The sequence below is a fragment of the Epinephelus moara genome, chromosome 12 (genome assembly GCF_006386435.1).
Source record: "Epinephelus moara isolate mb chromosome 12, YSFRI_EMoa_1.0, whole genome shotgun sequence".
NCBI lineage: Eukaryota > Metazoa > Chordata > Actinopteri > Perciformes > Serranidae > Epinephelus > Epinephelus moara.
In genome coordinates this window covers 31,302,673-31,321,047 of record NC_065517.1, presented here as the reverse complement: position 1 = coordinate 31,321,047, position 18,375 = coordinate 31,302,673, and the positions used below count along the sequence as shown (strand labels likewise).

The 18,375-nt window shown below is 40.8% G+C and overlaps 1 protein-coding gene across 1 annotated transcript in view; it reads left to right on the top strand.

Moving 5' to 3' along the window:
- Positions 1–18,375, top strand: part of nbas (NBAS subunit of NRZ tethering complex) — a 281,527-nt gene that overhangs the window by 191,014 nt on the left and 72,138 nt on the right. Inside the window, exons 48-49 of the mRNA XM_050057998.1 lie at positions 5,342–5,431; positions 7,775–7,958. Coding sequence (XP_049913955.1) covers positions 5,342–5,431; positions 7,775–7,958 — 274 coding nt within the window. The remainder of the gene's footprint in view (positions 1–5,341; positions 5,432–7,774; positions 7,959–18,375) is intronic.

The window sequence follows — 18,375 nt, the reverse complement described above, 5'->3', positions numbered from 1 at the left end:
CTTTGCACTTGAAGTATGCCCTTTCACTTACGTTTTAACAGGTCTGACGCTACTATGCGCCCCGGCTGTATCTAGGCTAACGGCTAACATGCTAACTATTATTTTTATGTCACTAGTCACTTGAAACAAATTTAGGACGATAGGAGACAGGTTGAAATAAACCGAAATTTCCCTTTAACACAGGGACACAAGATTAAAATTGTGAGAATGTAATGTTCTTGAATGCCGTGCTGCTAAACCAATGCAGTTGCATTTCCCAGCAGTCTTCACCATCATCTAGCTGAAGTCACATCTCCTGCTTCAGGAGTCTATACCCGCCTCTGCAGCAAGTGTTTTCACTAGGTTATGAATTATAAGTAGTGTTGCATGTACTGATACAGATGTTACTCGTTTCGTCTGTTGGGATTGCTGCAGCGTTACCACAATTATTGCAGCAGTGGCAAGTGGCAACATGCAGGGCTGAAAAATAAAGCCAACGTGGAAGTGCTGAAAACTGCAGTTCCTCTAATGGCCAGTAGAGGCTGACTCTAGAAGCCAGTCAATCCCCATGGACCCCCATTTTGAAGTGCTCATAGATAATTTACCTGTTCATGACAACTGTATGGGGGGTGACTTTTTACATGACTCATCCATTTATGTTTAATTAAGGCTTATGTTATGCATCATAAAAGCCATGGTTGCTTTGAGTGACTGGTCAATAGTGTCCTTGGCTTCTCAGTCACATCCACCCCTCATTCCTTCACAGCGCCAGCCTGTCGTCTAAATATGCCCCTTCCAGCTCCAAAAAACCAAGATGACAATAGGCAAAATTCCAAACTGAAAACCAGACCCCACAAACCAGTTGGTGACATCATAGTAGCTGCCTCCATTACAGTGTAAATGACCTGATGTGACTTTAGCCAGATGGCCTGACATGACTCTGACCAAATTTAGTTATGTGAGAAGAAGCAATTGTTCCCAGAACTGGTTGTCTGAATAACAGGAAACAGTAGCTTAAGTGACGGGAAGTACCGACAGTAACCACCAGGCTTGTTTGTTATATCTAAGGCTTTCTCTCAAGATTAAAAGACCTTCAAATGTTCAACTCTATATCAGAGCCTCGTTAATGCTACAACACCATTATTTTATACAGTCTATGAATTTACCTTTAAATTCTACAGTCGGCTTTGCAGCTACAGTTCAGTTTTGGTGGACATCACTCGTGTTTTTCATCGGGTTATAAATCAAATGGTGTTGCATACTGGTGGAGATGTTATTCACTTTATTTGACGGCATTGCTGGCATGATGATGTCGTAGTAGTAGTAGTGTATGTGGTGCTTGGTGGCAGCAGAATGCTTGAATCGTGATGACAGGATTTTACTATACAGTACATCCCCTTTGACCACAGTGTGGTCAGAGATGGCAGATAGGCCCCCTGTTCGCCCTGAGTTGGTCTGAAAATGTTTAATAATAGGAGAGTTATGAAGAATATGACACCGCTGTAGGCTTGTGCACTGTGTTACCAAAGATACCTCCCGCTGTGACAAACCTAACGAAGGCAGGAGAAAAACCCAGTTGTCAGGTTACTACATGTATTTCCCTTTTTCCTTATTGGAGTCTCTTTTAGATTTACTGTTGCGCCTTGTCAAAAAACATTATCGTCTACGTCCACCTCTGTGAACCTGTCTGATAAGATTACATACATATGTGTGTAAAAATATATGTATTTTTACAACAAGTCAGATTAAGAGAATTAGCTATATCTGACTCAAAAGCGGGCTTTATAGTGTATATTCTAGAATATTGACAACCACTTGAACACACCACCTACTACCTGATCTGTGCTGGTTGTTATCTGGAAATATTGGGTATATTGGTCCACTTTGGGCTCAGAAAAACACTGTCAAAACAAATGCCTCAAGTGTTGAATTGAATCTACAGTAGCTGCCTGTGGGAGTTGGACTCACAGCATTTTATTGGTGTCTTCCTGCTACTTGCATTCAAAAGGAAGGGAGAGATGATTCAGGCCGACATGTCTGCAGAGCTGCAAGATTTTAGGGCAACTGAAAATACTTGGATGTTGTAGGACTTAAAGGAGCAGTGGGTAGGATTTCATGGTATCTAGCGGTGAGGATTGCAGATTGCAACCAGCTGAAACTTCTCCCATGTGCCAAGCGTTAACTCCTGGTAAAGATTTCTTCAGTGTTCATTGTTGAGGAGGTTTCTTATCTGAAGCTGAATTCTCCGAAGAGGTCCCCTCCTCCAAAATAAACAAACTGAACAAAGCAGTTTCATGTTAGAAATCAGTGTTTCTCCGAGGCTGTTCGGCTCATCGTAGATGGGCCATTAGTCCAGCACCTGCTAATGGGCGCTCACCTTTTTTCTCTGATAACTTAAGATCCGCGCATTCGGGAGGTTTTAACCAAGAGCTGGATTATCCGTAGAGGTCCCTTTCTCTCCTAGACAAATGGAACAGAGATCTTATTTATAACTGTGTTTCTCAGATGCTGTTTGGCTTATCACGGATGGGCTGCTAGCTCAGCACCTGCTAATGTTTGCCTACCTTTTTCTCTGATAACCTCTCCTAAACAAACACACCAGGTGATTCAAATCAGTAAAAACAGTGGATAAAGCAATTTCCTATTTAAAAAAAGTGGGGTTTTCCAACACTGCTCGTCAGGGAGGGGCTGCAAATCGTGGTGGCCGACGTGAAAAATGCGAAGATGTGAACAGCCCTATCTAGAGACAGTGTTGGTTCTGGGCCACTGCATAAACATGGCAATGCAATAGGAGCATAATGATCTACTAATCTGGATCAATATATTAATTCAATGATCGACGATCCAGTATCATCGATGCAGAGTGAAAAAATCGATCCATATTGTCATCTTTAGGATACGTTTTTATTTTGTAGGCAGATGGCGAGCAGCCGAGAGAAAGACGAAGAAGGTAACGTTATTTACTTGGGAATAAATCAGCATTTTGGATTTCGGAGAAAGTACAGGTAAACAGACAGAGCACATGGTGTATGTAAACATGGACGAGCATCTCACTCTGCTTACTTCTTGCTTTAGCAACATTAGCTGCTCTGTTTCAACAATGTTCGGCTGAAAAAACGTACATTCAGGCTGAAATTCAACCGAGCTGTTCTGTTGGGAGATGCAGCGACTTAAACCAACAGTGAGTACGAAAAATAATAACGTTACATGTAATCTATGAAGCTATAAGTAGAGGAAAAAAGTCCACTAGCAGCTTGGCTACTTTATGCAATGTAAACATGCTAAAGCTACTAATGGGTGACAAACAAAAAAACCTTGACAGTTATTGTTGATTTTTCATTATTTTTAGGAAAAAGATGGTGGTTTGGGTAAAATGAAAAGATTTCTTCCAGAAAGGTCTCTCTGGCAGGTAGAAGTAGACTTTACTGCACTTAAGTGGTTACAATCATTTACATTATTTATGTGTTGTTTTTCACTTTTATGGCCAAAAGTATAAAAGAAAGGGGTGGCAGCTTCTTCTGTAACAGACTGTTACAGACTTAGGCAGATGATATTGTCTCATATCAACCGCAGGCCCCTAAATCACATCAAATCGAAAATCGAATTGGGGCAGACTTAGTAATATTGGTAGTTATCGCATCCATATGACATCATATCGTGATGAAATGATGCAGCATGGCAGACTCCTTGGACGAGGACCAACCCCCTTTGTAGATATAAACAGCTCATTTTTAAGGTCACAAAAACACAACAGTTCTTATTGTCAGGTGATTATACACTAAATAAAATACATTTATTATATTCTGTCTTTGCCAATATATCCTCCTAAACTCTACACACTGCACCTTTAACATCCAAAAACAACAGAATGCACAGGTGTTAATTGGAGGCTTATTTTTCCAGAGTTGTTTTTTTCCACATTGTTTGTCCTTTGAACCTGGTGCGCTAACACTGACACACCAATGAGCACGGCTTCACTGACAGGGCCAGATATTATCGGGCCGTCCGATTGGCTTGATAAATGAGTGCCAATCGCCTTGATTATATTCCTGCCTCATTTCCCGCTTCTTTATGGCTGCTCAATGGCGCATGGTGCAGATAGATGGCACCTGCATTCGCACACACGCTCGCACGCCAGGAAATACTCACGCACGTGCGCAGACACGTTGGTCGTTAAGTAGACATGTGGGCACTATCCCCGATACACACACACTCTTGCACGCTTCCCTTCTTTCTCTGATTCATTATCTTCTTATAATTAATGCAGCCTGATACAGCTGTTCCCCTCCAGATCTCACTCGGCTCCCACACCAACACACACACGAACACACTCAGCCTGTGTCCGTGCGTGACATGTGAGTGTGCGCACAGCCTTATGTATTCACTGGAGGTTTTCTTTCTCGAACATGTCACTCTGCTCTTGCATATGAATATCCCTTAATGCATTCAAGTATGTCTGTGTATGTGTGTGTGCGGTTGTGTGTGTCCATGGTTGCAGGGCTCTCTCGCAGCATTGTGTTTGGCAGGTATGAATGAGCCGCTCTTGTTTTTGGCTCTCCCAAAGCCTTCAGTCTGGCGCAGCAGGCATACCTGAGCCTCTCACTAATGGCCATCTTTTGTATCTGTCATAACCGCTCTGTGTTTGTGTGTCTTCTGAAGAGAAAATGTAAGTGGTAAAATGCAGTAAAGAAAACGCTGCGTTGTCTTTCCAGCTTTTGCCACATCATTTGTATGTGTATGTATGTGTTGTATATATGTGCGTGTGTGTGTGTAAGCACATGAGCCCAGCAGCAAAGCAGAGTAGAGTCGAGGGAAATCACCCTTTTTTTTTTCTTTCTGTCTCTGTGAAAAATAGCCCTCCTCTTGCGACATACAGCACACACACACACACACACTGCAGCAGACCCACAGCCACACCGGGGTGTGCACTAATGACGCTGCAGAGGGATCACACATTAAAGCTCACCTACTATTATGTGACATTGAATCTGCTTTATTTGAAAAGGGAAACCTCTTTAATCAACATTTAACGTATAATTATTTCACATTTTGGTGAGTTTCACCAACACGCAGAGCTTGTAACGACGGTGACGGGTTTTAAATGTTTTTTTTAGTGTCGCTCCATGTCTCCAGGACTTTAAATAATTTCATGATGGTTAATTTTTACAAAGCTGCGTTGGCTTCAAACATTTAATCGCTGCCAGACACGTTTTTAACTAACACTGTCCCTGAGAAGAGAAGCCTTTGATTCTTCTCTTTTTTCTTCTCAGTTGTTGTCCCTCTGTATTGTGCTAATTTGAAAATGTTATCCTAATTAGCGTATTATGTAAGATGATTGTGGCGATGTGCTTTGTTTTTTCAGCGGAGACCCAGACGCCCTGACAAATTACCCACAACCCCTCAGGGTCCTGGAGGCCATGGTGACCGCTGTGCACAATAACGTCCAGAGTGGGTAGGTTATCTATATCCTCACACACACACACACACACACACATATGCAAACACACAGTTTTGTCATGCATTCATCAAATGCGCTTCAAAGATGTTTCTCTTCCTCTGCCGCTCTCTCTCAGCTCTGTTCAAGGCCTGAAATTAACACCTGCTGGGAGTCAAATGCCAGTGAAATGTGTTTGGTAGTTGAATCAACAAGAGGCACCTGCCAACCTGCCTGGTAGCTTTTTTTTGTAGATGACAACATTTGGAAAGCACCTGCTGCACCCTGGTCGGCTCTTTAGTGACCATCGGCCAAACAAATCAAAGTAAAACAAATGGATGTGTGACAAAATGACTCCTCATTTGCTGCCTGTCAGGGTAGTTATGCATAAAGCTATTTCCTCTGAGCTTCTCTGATTTTGCTGTCGAGATCAAGGATGCAACTAAGAATTATTTTCAACATCTAGTAATGTGTCGATTATTTTCTCAGTTAAAGCTGTAGTTGGTAACTTTAATGAACAATTTTGTGTCATATTTGCTGAAACTGTCACTGTATCCTGACAGAAGCACATGAGATAGAAAATCATGTTGCTCTGCCTTCTCATAGTGCTTCTAGCGGCGTTTTCAAAAATTCATGCCACATGAACAACTGATCAGAGCTGTGGAGTCTCTAACACAGGTGTCAGTCATGTCAATCACTGCTTACGGTCAAACTGTCAAAACTTGGCAGTGCTGATCATATATGAATCAATATTCTGTCACTAAATGGCCTCTTTCTCACCTCAAATGTATTCAGAAACATACGCTAGTGTACTGTGCAATTCAATTTTATTCATAAAACCCAATATCACAAATCACAACTGACCCTTCGCTAAGCCCCGCCCTTTGAAGGCTATATCTTCAGTAGCTAGCTAGGTAACCCTACACTTTTCACTTTTCATTTCTTTACGTTAACATTACATACACTGCTACATGTAGCTACATGCTAACGTTAGCGAAACATGTGATCTTGGTTGTGGATGTTGTTAATTTCTCCCTGGTTTTGGAGCATACTTCTGCTGGAACATTACCAGTTGTGAAGATTTTTGTTAAAGCCACAGTGTGTAGGAATGTCTCCCATCTAATGTTGAAATCATATATTGCATTCAAACGGATAGCGCACTCTAGCGCCTCACTGTTTCAAACGCGTATTGCAACAATGGTAGCCGCTGTGTACCAAAAAGCTAACATTGATGAAACAGACACACGCGACGCGAGTTGACAAACCCCCTCCTCACCATGCTGACTGTATTTACAACGTAGGACTGTTGGGGCGGGTGTAAATCGAAACAAACCAATCACGTCTTGTCTTTTGACGACTGACAAGTGGCTCAACCTCACACACCTCATCCCTCTCCTCGCATGCTGGCCTGTGATTGCATTACCTTTCTTCTTCAGCAGCTCTCTCCACCTGGGAATGGCTACCCCGATGTTGACCCTCATTTTTTGAATTTGCCGGTCACGTTGCCTTCTTGATTCCCTTTTGTGCTTTCTTGGCGACGACGATTCCATCTCCTGTGATGTTGCATATGCATGATCCTGCATTATGCTCAAAGAGTGGGACTTTGTTATGCTGCAGTTGTGCCGGGGTAGTAGTGAAGCGCCTTTTGCTCCTCTTCTTCGACTTCTCAGTCACTCAGCGCTGGCCTGGCTCTCAGCGAAAACACCGAAGGCGGGGCTGTATGGTGGATGTATTCTCAAGATGGCGAAACGTTATGGAACCCCCCAGATGACTTACCCGCACAATGTACAAACAAATCCGCCTTTTACGAGAATAAGTCAGATTATTGGTGGAGCTAATAATACACCAATGATGACATATTTATGAATGCAGACATCGATTTTTGCCAGTAAACGTTTGTTTAAGTTTGTTTGTAACCAGACCGAGACCTTCTTGAAGAGGTGGTCTTGGTCTGGTTGTTTTGATGCCCACTTGAGTGTGATTGCTGTGTTCACACCTGCCCAAACGAACCGCACTTAGGGGGCAATCAAACTTGAGTTTGATTGAACCAAACCGAACAGGGCAGGTGGGAAAGCACCCCAAGACAGAGGATGAATACAGGTTTCCAGCACAGACAGTATGAGGAAAATTAAGTGTTTTGTGAACATTAAACCATGTAAACACGTTTTGGTACAAACCCAAAATACAAGTATGAACCGGAAAATATGGAATAAAAGGTCCTCTTTAAGTTAAACTTCTAGCTACTCAATAACTTCCACTCTTTTTCAAAGAACCTCTACCCTTTACCTCTCTATCTCTGTCTCTTTATCTCTGCCTCACTCAGCCTGTCTGACTGCTGTCCCCCTCTTTGTCCTCTCTCAGTGACAACACCGTGACATCAGACGACCTCCTGGCTTGGTTGCATCCATTCTGCGGTGACGCCGCGCTTCCCGTGCGGCCTCGGATCGACGTGCTGCAGATCCTGGAGAGCAACTTCAGCCTCCAAGACAGCGACGTTCGTCTCCTGCTGCTCTACAGGACTCAGGCAGTTCTCAAAGACAGAGAGGTAACGTACACACACACGCACTCACACACGCACTCACACACGCACACAGCCGTGACTCATCGGCCCCCTCACTTTAGGCGGTGGATTTCAGAGTGGTCGAGTATATATTACTTGAGAACTTTAATCCCAAGCACTCTGAAAACATAACACTGGTACTTGACGTGAAGGAGGCTACAGATGTCTGGATTTTTCTTTTCTTTTTCTCCAAGGTCATAACATCAAATGCTGGGCTGTAAATTTTGAGAAGGTACTAGAAATTGATGGGATGGAGGAAAGAGATAAGTGGAAGGAGAGCAGGGTAGAAATGGAGCAGTGAATATGTTAAGAGGAAAGATAAATTACTCACTCATCCCTTCTTGAAACATGTGAATGTTGACATATATATTCCCATTATGGGCTGTGAGCTATAAACACAGTGGTGTGCTGCTGAAGGGATCAGTGAGATGTAGTTAATGTTTGTTTATTGCTGTTGCTGCTAAAGCTGATGCTAACACTGCTGTTTAAAGAGCTGAGATCATGATGGTGGTTTATTTGAACCATAAATGACTGATGCTCTCTGTTTAAATCTTCATCAAAGAGTAATATTAGTTTTCAGAATACAGTTCACTAATGCTTTTTCATGATTGCTCCTAACAGACTTTTCTGGAAGTGTTTCAGTTGTCACAATTGTCAAAGACCTTTGTGTATTAATAGAGTCTGTAAAGGCAAGACAAATATGTGATCTTGGAAAATTGGATTCAGTGGCAGTTTTGCATTTTAATTTGAGTATGCATATGTCAGTCAGGGTTCCCAGGCATCCTTGAAATCCTTGGAAGTATTTGAATTTCCGGAAAAAGTGTTCTCCTTTTTAACCAATCGCATTAGCCATTAGCTCGCCTTACAAGCAAATTTAACAGAGCTGATTGCTTATGGTACAAATCTAGTCCTTCTAAAAGATGATTTATTATTTTGTTACAACTCAAACAGACACTAACTCATTCAGTGAACATTTGACATAATTCAGTATTAATTTTTGCTCTTTAAAGTGAATGAACATGATGTTTCCCAACTCATGCTCTGCTTCTCTGCCTTAACAGCACAGTTTACACATGCTGATTTATTAAATCTGAGTTCTGCTGAGTGAAACTTGAAGCCAAATTTAGTTGAGGACTTCAGTAATACAGTAAGTAATGGTAAAATAAATAACTTTAGGCATTCATATTTGATATGATATGAAAGAAATTGAGCATAGCATTACTTCAGGCAGGACAAGATGTCAGGCTCAGCTCACATTCCAGCTGATCTCAAACAGCTCAATCAACTGATGGAGCAGCTGATTGATGGAAGGGAGTCAGCTGATAGATCACATGATTCCTTTCTATGCAACCAATTGGTGAATCTCATTCAGGGCGCCCTATTTAAACTGCTCTGGCTGCCTACTGTTGCTGCTTCCTCTGCAAGCCGCCTCCACCCCAGCTCCTCCTTTTCATGCTGTGTCTGACTTGTCAATGTCATTTCTGTGTGTCATTGATGCTGCTCTGTTCTGTTCCTGGGGGTTCTTTGCTGCTGCTCTCCCTGCCTTAGGCTTTCCATGTAGGTGCATGGAAGGGCAGAGAGGTGTGCTTTATCTTCCTTATATCTGTATCTGTTGCGGAGGGCTCCGGATGGACCGCCGCAGCTCTGATGGAGCCGGAATGCAGCACAGCCGCAGCTGCAGCCGGTGGAAGCACACACATTGACTATAATTGAAACGTATCGGCTCTGCTGCCGTTCCGGACCGCAAATGCAAACCAACACGCATCTGGTGGAATTTGGGGGTTAGGCTTTCCACATAGGTGCGTGGAAGAGGCTTTCTGTGTAGGCGTGAGGAAGGGCAGAGGGGCCCCAGAACAGAGCCATACCGCCAAATATAAAACTGCAAATGGAAATAAAGTTTTCTTAATTTAAAGTTTTCTCGACTTAAACAAGATAGATAATATCCAAGTACTGGGTGAGTTTGTCTTAGCTTGATACTCTCTCAGTTTGCCTCTGCTTCTCCAGTTCGATGTTGTAATTTGTTGGGTAACTTACTAACTCACGGTGTTTACTGTACTGCTCACTGTAGCTATACCTTTAAAATGGCGCCTCAGTGGCGTCGCATACAATCCACGCATGTGACACACATAGACTGATCAGAAACTGTGTAAACATGTTTCTTTCCTGAGTGTAGCTGGATATAAGGATACTCTACTGTAGGAGGTTATTCACAAGTGTAAGCGCCCAGATCCAAAATCTTTCAGCCTCATTACTGGAGATAAATATGTTCATTTATTTATGTAAATACAAAATCAACACATGCCAACACAGAAATGTGTGTAAGCATTCCTAAATCTTCTGTACATTTACAGTAGTGTTTAGCATGTCTGGGTTCAGGCATGCTGGGTGTTTACACATGTGTATGTGCGGCTCTGCCTGCACACTCCCCCCCCCCCCCCCCTTCCCTGGTGTTACCTACCATTGAGTGGCTAGTCATTAAGTTTCCTGACTGACTAATTAATGGCCCGAGTTGGTCAATTAATGTGTAAATGTATGCATGCAGCCGTGGGCCATTGTCAGCGCAGGTAGACAGGTGTGTGGGCCTGTACTCTTTAACTAATTGGGTGCACTCCCGACATTTGGCAGGCTCTGACGAGGCGCACACACACACTCAAACACACACGTGCGCTCTTAAGGGAGTGTACATTCAAGGGATCAGTTAATTAATCTTGTTAAAGATGAATCAACTTCATCTGAAATGAGTCTCTTTGCTCTTACAGCGAGACCCGTTTCAGATGAAGTGCCACTTTCTCTTGTTTCTCCCCAAGGCGACCGAAAGGCCCTTTAAACGTGTGAGCAGGGTTTCTGTAGCCAAATGTCTTTTCATTTGGATTATTCTACGTTTTTGTTGGTGGGAAAGATTTTTCATATCCACACGTGTGCTCAAACTCAAATTTCAAATCCATGACCAAACACGTCGGACCACACATGCACTCACTCTTTTTTATTTATTGCATTTCGCCTCCTAATTGGAGCGACACTTAATTGTCTCTGCTGGCTGTTGCCCCGCTGAAAGCAGTGGCACAGTAATCATGTTGGCTAGGCTGGTAGCCACCCGTAAGCAGCACTGGCACATGTTGGTGCCCCGAGGCCATGCCTGAGACGTGGTGGTGCCCCTGTCTGACCTCATCACGTCAACTTAGAAGCAGAAAGAGAAAGGGACAGAGGAGGAGAGAGGAGTGAAGTCAGACTCTGACAGAGACGACAGAGGAGGGAAGAGAGGAAGGAAGGGAGTTGGTATTCTTCCCCGTCTGTCCTCCGTGGTCCCTCAACTAATCAGCACAATTCCCTTCTAACTGTGTCCCAATGGCTACCAGAGAGAGGCACACACACACACACACACGTATAAACCACTTTATCCATCTTCCACTGCACGCTCAGCCCTCCTGTGCAGCACACACACACACACACACACACACACACACAGACAGTACACACTCATTCACCAACACACAGACGGACTGCCTGCTGTGATTTCCATGACAACCACGCTGTCAAGCCTCAGTTTGTGAGTGAAACTGATACCAGTAGTATGTTTAAGTTGGAGTTTCTCTCATCTTATCTTTTTCCGCTGTTGTCTGTTTGCTGTTCTGACAAAGGCGTCTGATTAGTGCTGTCGTCTGTGATCAAAGGCAGCTGCAGAATAGCTATATGCACCCCCCCCACACACATACACACACACACACACACACACACCATACACTCTGAAATGTACAAGTTTCCATGCATTAAGATGCATGGAAACTTGTACATTTCACACACTGTATATACCCACTGTCTTCATGTCTTAATTCAGGAGATGTAACCGAACAAGGTTGAAGAAAACGTCACTTTGATCTTAGAAATTAATCTCTCATCTTCTCCTTCTCCCTCCGTATGTCTACCTCTCTCTGATGTGCAAAGTCTACCTCTCTTGTTTTCTTTTGCTGGTTCTCTTTCCTCAGTATCAACAATGCTAAAATGTCATTAATGGATCAGAAGAGAAAAAAAACACACGTTCACAGAGTCCTCCGGGACCTCGGCAGTCATTAATTTTATTTTTTTATTATTTATTTTTGTGGCAAATTAAGAAACAGTAAACTAATATTTCAAAAGTTTTTTGGGGAAACAGTAATTCTAAGAAAGAATAAGAGTTAATTAATTAGAGAGCAGATTAGAGGGGACGAAACTACAGGTTGTCTTTTTGAAAGTTTCTAATGGATCAAGTCATTATTCAGAATCAAAATTACTGTCATTTGTCTTTTTTAATATGCTACAAATCAGCCTGGTTAATTGTCATTGATAAATGACAGACATTACGCTGGGCTTGCATTATATTCATCTTTTTTTCTTCCATTGAAAACAGGCAAAAGATTGATGTAGAAATGTGGATATTACTTAAAGTACAACAAGGGGGCTAAAGTAAGTAATTAGTTGTGGGCTCTGAAATGACAGATTATGAATATTAAGTCTTTTGGGGGGAAATGGTGGGATACAGCCAGGGATGCAAATTAGTGGTGGGCGATATATTGATTATACTAAATATATCATGGCTTGTTGTATTATTATTTTAAAATCAGTCCGTTTTTAAAGCCAGTGGCACAAACGTCCCACACACTCCCCTGTCCATCCAGACCACCCTCTCCTGGGTGATAGTGTGTATCTGCAGGGCTCCAGACCACCAACATAAAGCATCAGCGTGGCATGCAAATATTAGTTATATATTTATATACAAACTGGAGAGCTGTTCATTTGTTCCCTGCTCACAGTGAATAAACCTTCATGTTTACCGGCCCGCTGTAAAGGTTTAACCTTTCGCCAACTGCTAACATCTAACTGTTGACAGGAGGCTTTAAGATCACTGCAGGAACATCAACACCTCTGACCTGAGACCCGCCGGGTGCCTCACATTAAAAGCACCCGTGGTTCAGCTTTGATTTTATTATAGCAATAGTTTCTATATCTTTATAATGACAGAACTTTATTTACCTATATTATAACAGTACATCATTTAACTTTACTAAAACTGTATTTTAATTAACTTAATTATAACAGTGCTTTATTAAACTTTATTGCAACAGTACGTGGTTCAACTTTATTATAACAGTATGTTTTAAACTTAATTGCAACAGTACTTTATTTAACTTTATTTTAACAGTATTTAACTTTAAAAAAAAAAAAACACTGAATGTAACTTTATTATAACAGTACATTATTTAACTTTATTAAAACAGTTCTTTATTAACTTCAACATAACAGTACATATTTAACTTTATTGCAACAGTACTTAATGTGCATTTATTGTAACAGTACCTTATTTTACTTTATTGCAACAGTGCTTTATGTAACTTAACTATAACAGTACTTTATTTAACTTTATTTTACCAGTACTTTATGTTTATTTATTGCGGCAGTGCTTTTTTAACTTCATTGCAACAGTACTTTATTTACCTTTATGTAACAGTGCTTTATTAAAATTTGATTCAACAGTATTTTCCAAAACTTTACTATAACAGTAGTTATGTAACTTAATTAACAATACTTTATTTAACTTTACTTTAACAGTTCTTAGTTTAACTTTATTATAACACCACTTAGTTTAAATTTATTACAACAGTACTTTATGTAACATTATTATAACAGTACTTCATTTAACCCTATTGGAACAGTACTTTATGTAACTTTATTGTAACAGTGCTTTATGTAACTTTATTGTAACAGTGCTTTATGTAACTTTATTGTAACAGTACTTTATGTAACATTATTATAACAGTACTTCATTTAACTTTATTGGAACAGTACTTTATGTAACTTTATTATAACAGTACTTTATTAGACTTAATTGCAATACTTGGTTTAACTTTATTACAGCAGTACTTTATGTAACTTTATTGGAACAGTACTTTATGTAACTTTAATGTAACAGTACTTTATTAGACTTAATTGCAATACTTGGTTTAACATTATTACAACAGTACTTTATGTAACTGTATTATAACAGTACTTTATTAGACTTAATTGCAATACTTGATTTAACTTTATTACAACAGTACTTTATGTAACTTTATTATAACAGTACTTTATTAGACTTAATTACAATACTTGGTTTAACTTTATTACAACAGTACTTCATGTAACTTTAATGTAACAGTACTTTATGTAACTTTATTGTAACAGTACTTCATGTAACTTTAATGTAACGGTACTTTATTAGACTTAATTGCAATACTTGGTTTAACTTTATTACAACAGTACTTTATGTAACTTTATTATAACAGTACCTTATTTAACTTTATTGCAACAGTACTTTATTCATGTTTATGTAACAGTACTTTATTAACCTTTATTAACAGTACTTTATTTAAATTTGGTTCAACAATACTTTATGTAACTTAATAATTACAGAACTTAATTTAACCTCATTATGACAGTACTGTGACTTTATTTCAACAGTACTTTATTTACCTTTATTGTAACAGTACTTTATTCAGAAGTTTAGTAGTCTATAGTAAGTAAGGTTATAGCACAATATAGCCTAGAAAATATTCACTAATATAAATAAGCCATATCGCTCAGCCCTAATTTAATGATTACCTCGGGGTGGTTTTGGTCTGCTGTGACGTTGTTCCATCATGATTGAGTCTGACTTCATTCACCCTGTAGAAGTGACCTGAGCATGACTGCTGACCATCTGGCGGATCGAACAAACAGAAAGACAATTAAACCAAAATACAACAGGATTAGTTTTGTTGGCAAAAGGCGATATGCCTTACAGTACTACTACTGATATGGATTTATTAACATTAGCTCAGACTGTGACTCCTTTGGTTGGAGACCTTCCAGGCAGTTGGCAGCTTGTCAGACCAGAATGAACAGAAGCAAATAGGGTCAACTGAAAAAACTCTATAAGCCAAGACAAGAACATATTTTTATCTGTCATTGCAGGGAAAGAAAATTATTTTTTCAATTACTGATTTATTTTTAAATTCCTCTCAGACATCAGTTTTGTGTCTCTACTCAGAGGCACTTAAAGGAATCATAGACATTTGGGAAAAGTCACTTATTTGATGTGTTGCCAAGAGTTAGATGAGAAGATTCTCTCTATGCTAAATATAATGCTACAGCTTAGCTTAGCACCAGTGGTGGAACATAACTAAGCACTTGTACTCAAGTACTGCACTGAAGTACAGTTTTGAGGAACTTGTACTTGAGTATTATTTGAGTATCATTTTCCGCTACTTTATATATCTTTAATAATATAATATATCTATAATAAGAGCCGTTCTAAATAATGACCACTTTTATTTTGGGTACTGTAAGTACATTTTGCTGGTAACACTTTTGGACTTTTTGTACATTTGTACATTTTCGATACAGGATTTTTACTTGTAATGGAGTATTATGACACTATGGTATTTCTACTTTTACTAAAGAAAAGGAACTGAGTACTTTGTCCACCACAGCTTAGCACAAAGATTGAAAACTGTAGAAAACAGCTAGCCTGGCTCTGTCTAATGATAACAGACTAAACATACAAAAAAAAAAAAAATTATAACATGGTAATAAGTGAGTTTAATAAGATACAGGTAGATGAATTTTGTTGACGTCAGACAGAGCCAGGCTAGCTGTTCTCCCTTGTTTCCCCTTGTTTCCAATCTCTGTGCTAAGCTAATCAGCTACTCGCTGTAGCCAGCCGTACAGATATGAGAGCATTTCTGATGTTCTCAGTACCACCAAGTAAAAAGTTAATAAGCATATTTCCAAAATATCAAACTATTTCATCAAGTCAAAGTGAAATAGCTCACAATCTGTATGCTTGGAGCTGCTATTATAACTTTGTCTGATGGGTCACAGCATGGTGCAGTGTGTACTTTATGTAAATAATACACAAAGTATAAATATGTCTGTCCCTGTTTGGTGCTGTTCACTTTTGTCTGTTAAGCTGCCAGCCGGCTCTCAGATCTCTGACAACAGGGCTCGCAGCCCAGTCTAATGCCTGTGCATCAGTGTCACCAGGGACTAATTTAAACCACCTTATGTAAACCTGCAATAACAGATTTTTTGGCCACAGGGGAGCAGCTGAGATGAGCTGTAAACACAATGCTGACATATCATCACAGTTTAAGTTGATATGGTAAAGGTGTTAGCAAACAGTTGCTTATATTTTCACATCCGCCATGTACAAAGCAACATTAGCATTCATATGGAGTCATATATCCGTTCAGGAGTCACTCTTCATTTAGCTCTTTCTTTGGTCTAACTCCTGAGGAATATATCTGGCTCTATAGCAGCTAAATGCTCTACTGTGGTCACCAGCTAGTTGCTAACTTTGTTTGCCCACCATTTGGTGCTGAGCATGTAGTATACAATATTTTTTATTTTAAAAGCTGCCTGCTGCAGCTGACAATGACACAGTAAGACCATGACTGAACCAAAACATTCAAAGCTGCAGGACGGAAAACCACACTGATGAGCTGAAAGATGATATGAAGCTCCTCAAAGCTGAGGGAAACTGCAGAGTAGGGTTACACTTACCTACTGACATGGTACTACCAATCCATCCATCCATCATACCATCCATCCATCCATCCATCCATCATATCATCCATCCATCCATACATACATACATACATACATACATCATACCATCCATCCATACATCCATACATACATACATACATACATACATCATACCATCCATCCATCCATCCATCCATTCATCCATCCATCCATCCATCGTACCATCCATCCATCCATCACACCATCCTTTGTATCATCCATCCATCCATCCATCCATCCATCTATCATACCATCCATTATACTACCAATCCATCCTTTGTATCATCCATCCTTTGTATCATCCATCCATCCATTTTACCATCCATCCATTCATCCATCATACCATTCAACCATCCATGGTACCATTCATCTTACTGTCCATCTATCTATCTGTACCATTCACCGTACCATCCATCCATCCATCCATCCATCGTACCATCCATCCATTGTACAGTTGCATCATCCATCCATCCATCCATCCATCGTGCCTTCCATCCGTCCATTTTACCATCCATCCATCTATCGTACCTTGGTACCATCCATTGTACTATCGTACCATCCATCCATCCATCGTACCATCAAATCATCCATCCAACCATAATATCATCCATCATACCAACCATCCATCCATTTTACCATCAATCTGTCCATTGTACCATCCATCCCTCCATCCTACCTTCGTACCATCCATCCATCCATCCATGATACCATCCATCCATTTATGGTACCATCCATCATACCATCCATCCATTTTACCATCCATTACCACCCCTAACCCTGTGAGGAAACTGGATGGTGGTCAGAGTGTTTCTGCAATATTGCTGTTGGGTCAGGACAGCATTACGAGCGTTACCCACTGAATGAGCATTGCAGTAAACTAAAAAGTAGCAAAGTTGACATGCATAACCGGTCAAAAATCTTCCCTGCAGTTAACTGGTAATCTTTTAACTCTTGATCAGTAAGGAAGCAGAGGATTTTCTACATACAAAGTAATGGTAAGTATCGGACCTGAACTGGAAAGAGGCATGAGGATGTCCAGACAGAATCTGAATTCAGCGTACAGTATCTGTAATTATCAGAGCTGATTTGGCTCAAAGGTTATCGGTTCTCCAGCTGTCTTTGTTCGCCAGTCTCCTGATAACCCAGTTGCCTGTGTTTCAAGGCTGAATTGTGTATTCCTACAGATCTGATTCACTTGCTGTGTAATCCTGCATCCTTGCCTCATTGCCTTGTGCGCACACCTCTTTGACAGTACGTCAAGAAATCCTCAGATCCTCACAGTCTGTTAGGATCTGAAAAGTCTTGTATTCTTTTCACATTGGCTGTCCAAGCCTCCTCCTCCCCTCCGCCTGCCTGCATCTGCTGCCTGAATGTTTTTCTCTTTGCATCCTCATCCATATACAGTGGCATTTTTGTATAATACACCCAAACACACATGCAGTCCAGCGTGCCGGCCTTGTGATAGGATCAGACAGATGCTATTATGATTGATGCTGTTTAGCCCAGTGGTGTCCGGAGCGGGTCAGGCCGGGCCGTGTCAGTGGAAAGGCCACTGCATGATTCACAGCCTCTGCCTCGCACACACCCAGCGATGATGGATCAGAGGGAAACAGAGAAAAGGAATTAGAGAGGAGAGGGAAATAATGATGGACCGGAGACATACACGGAGAGAGAGGAAGATTCAGAGATGATATTGAAACAGAAAAAGAGAATAGGCCACTTACCATTCCGATACATTATCCTTTCTCCCTCCCACAGCATCCCAACACACCGCTCAGGCACTGACACACACAGAGTCGCCTAAAAAGGGAGGTATTAATGAGCC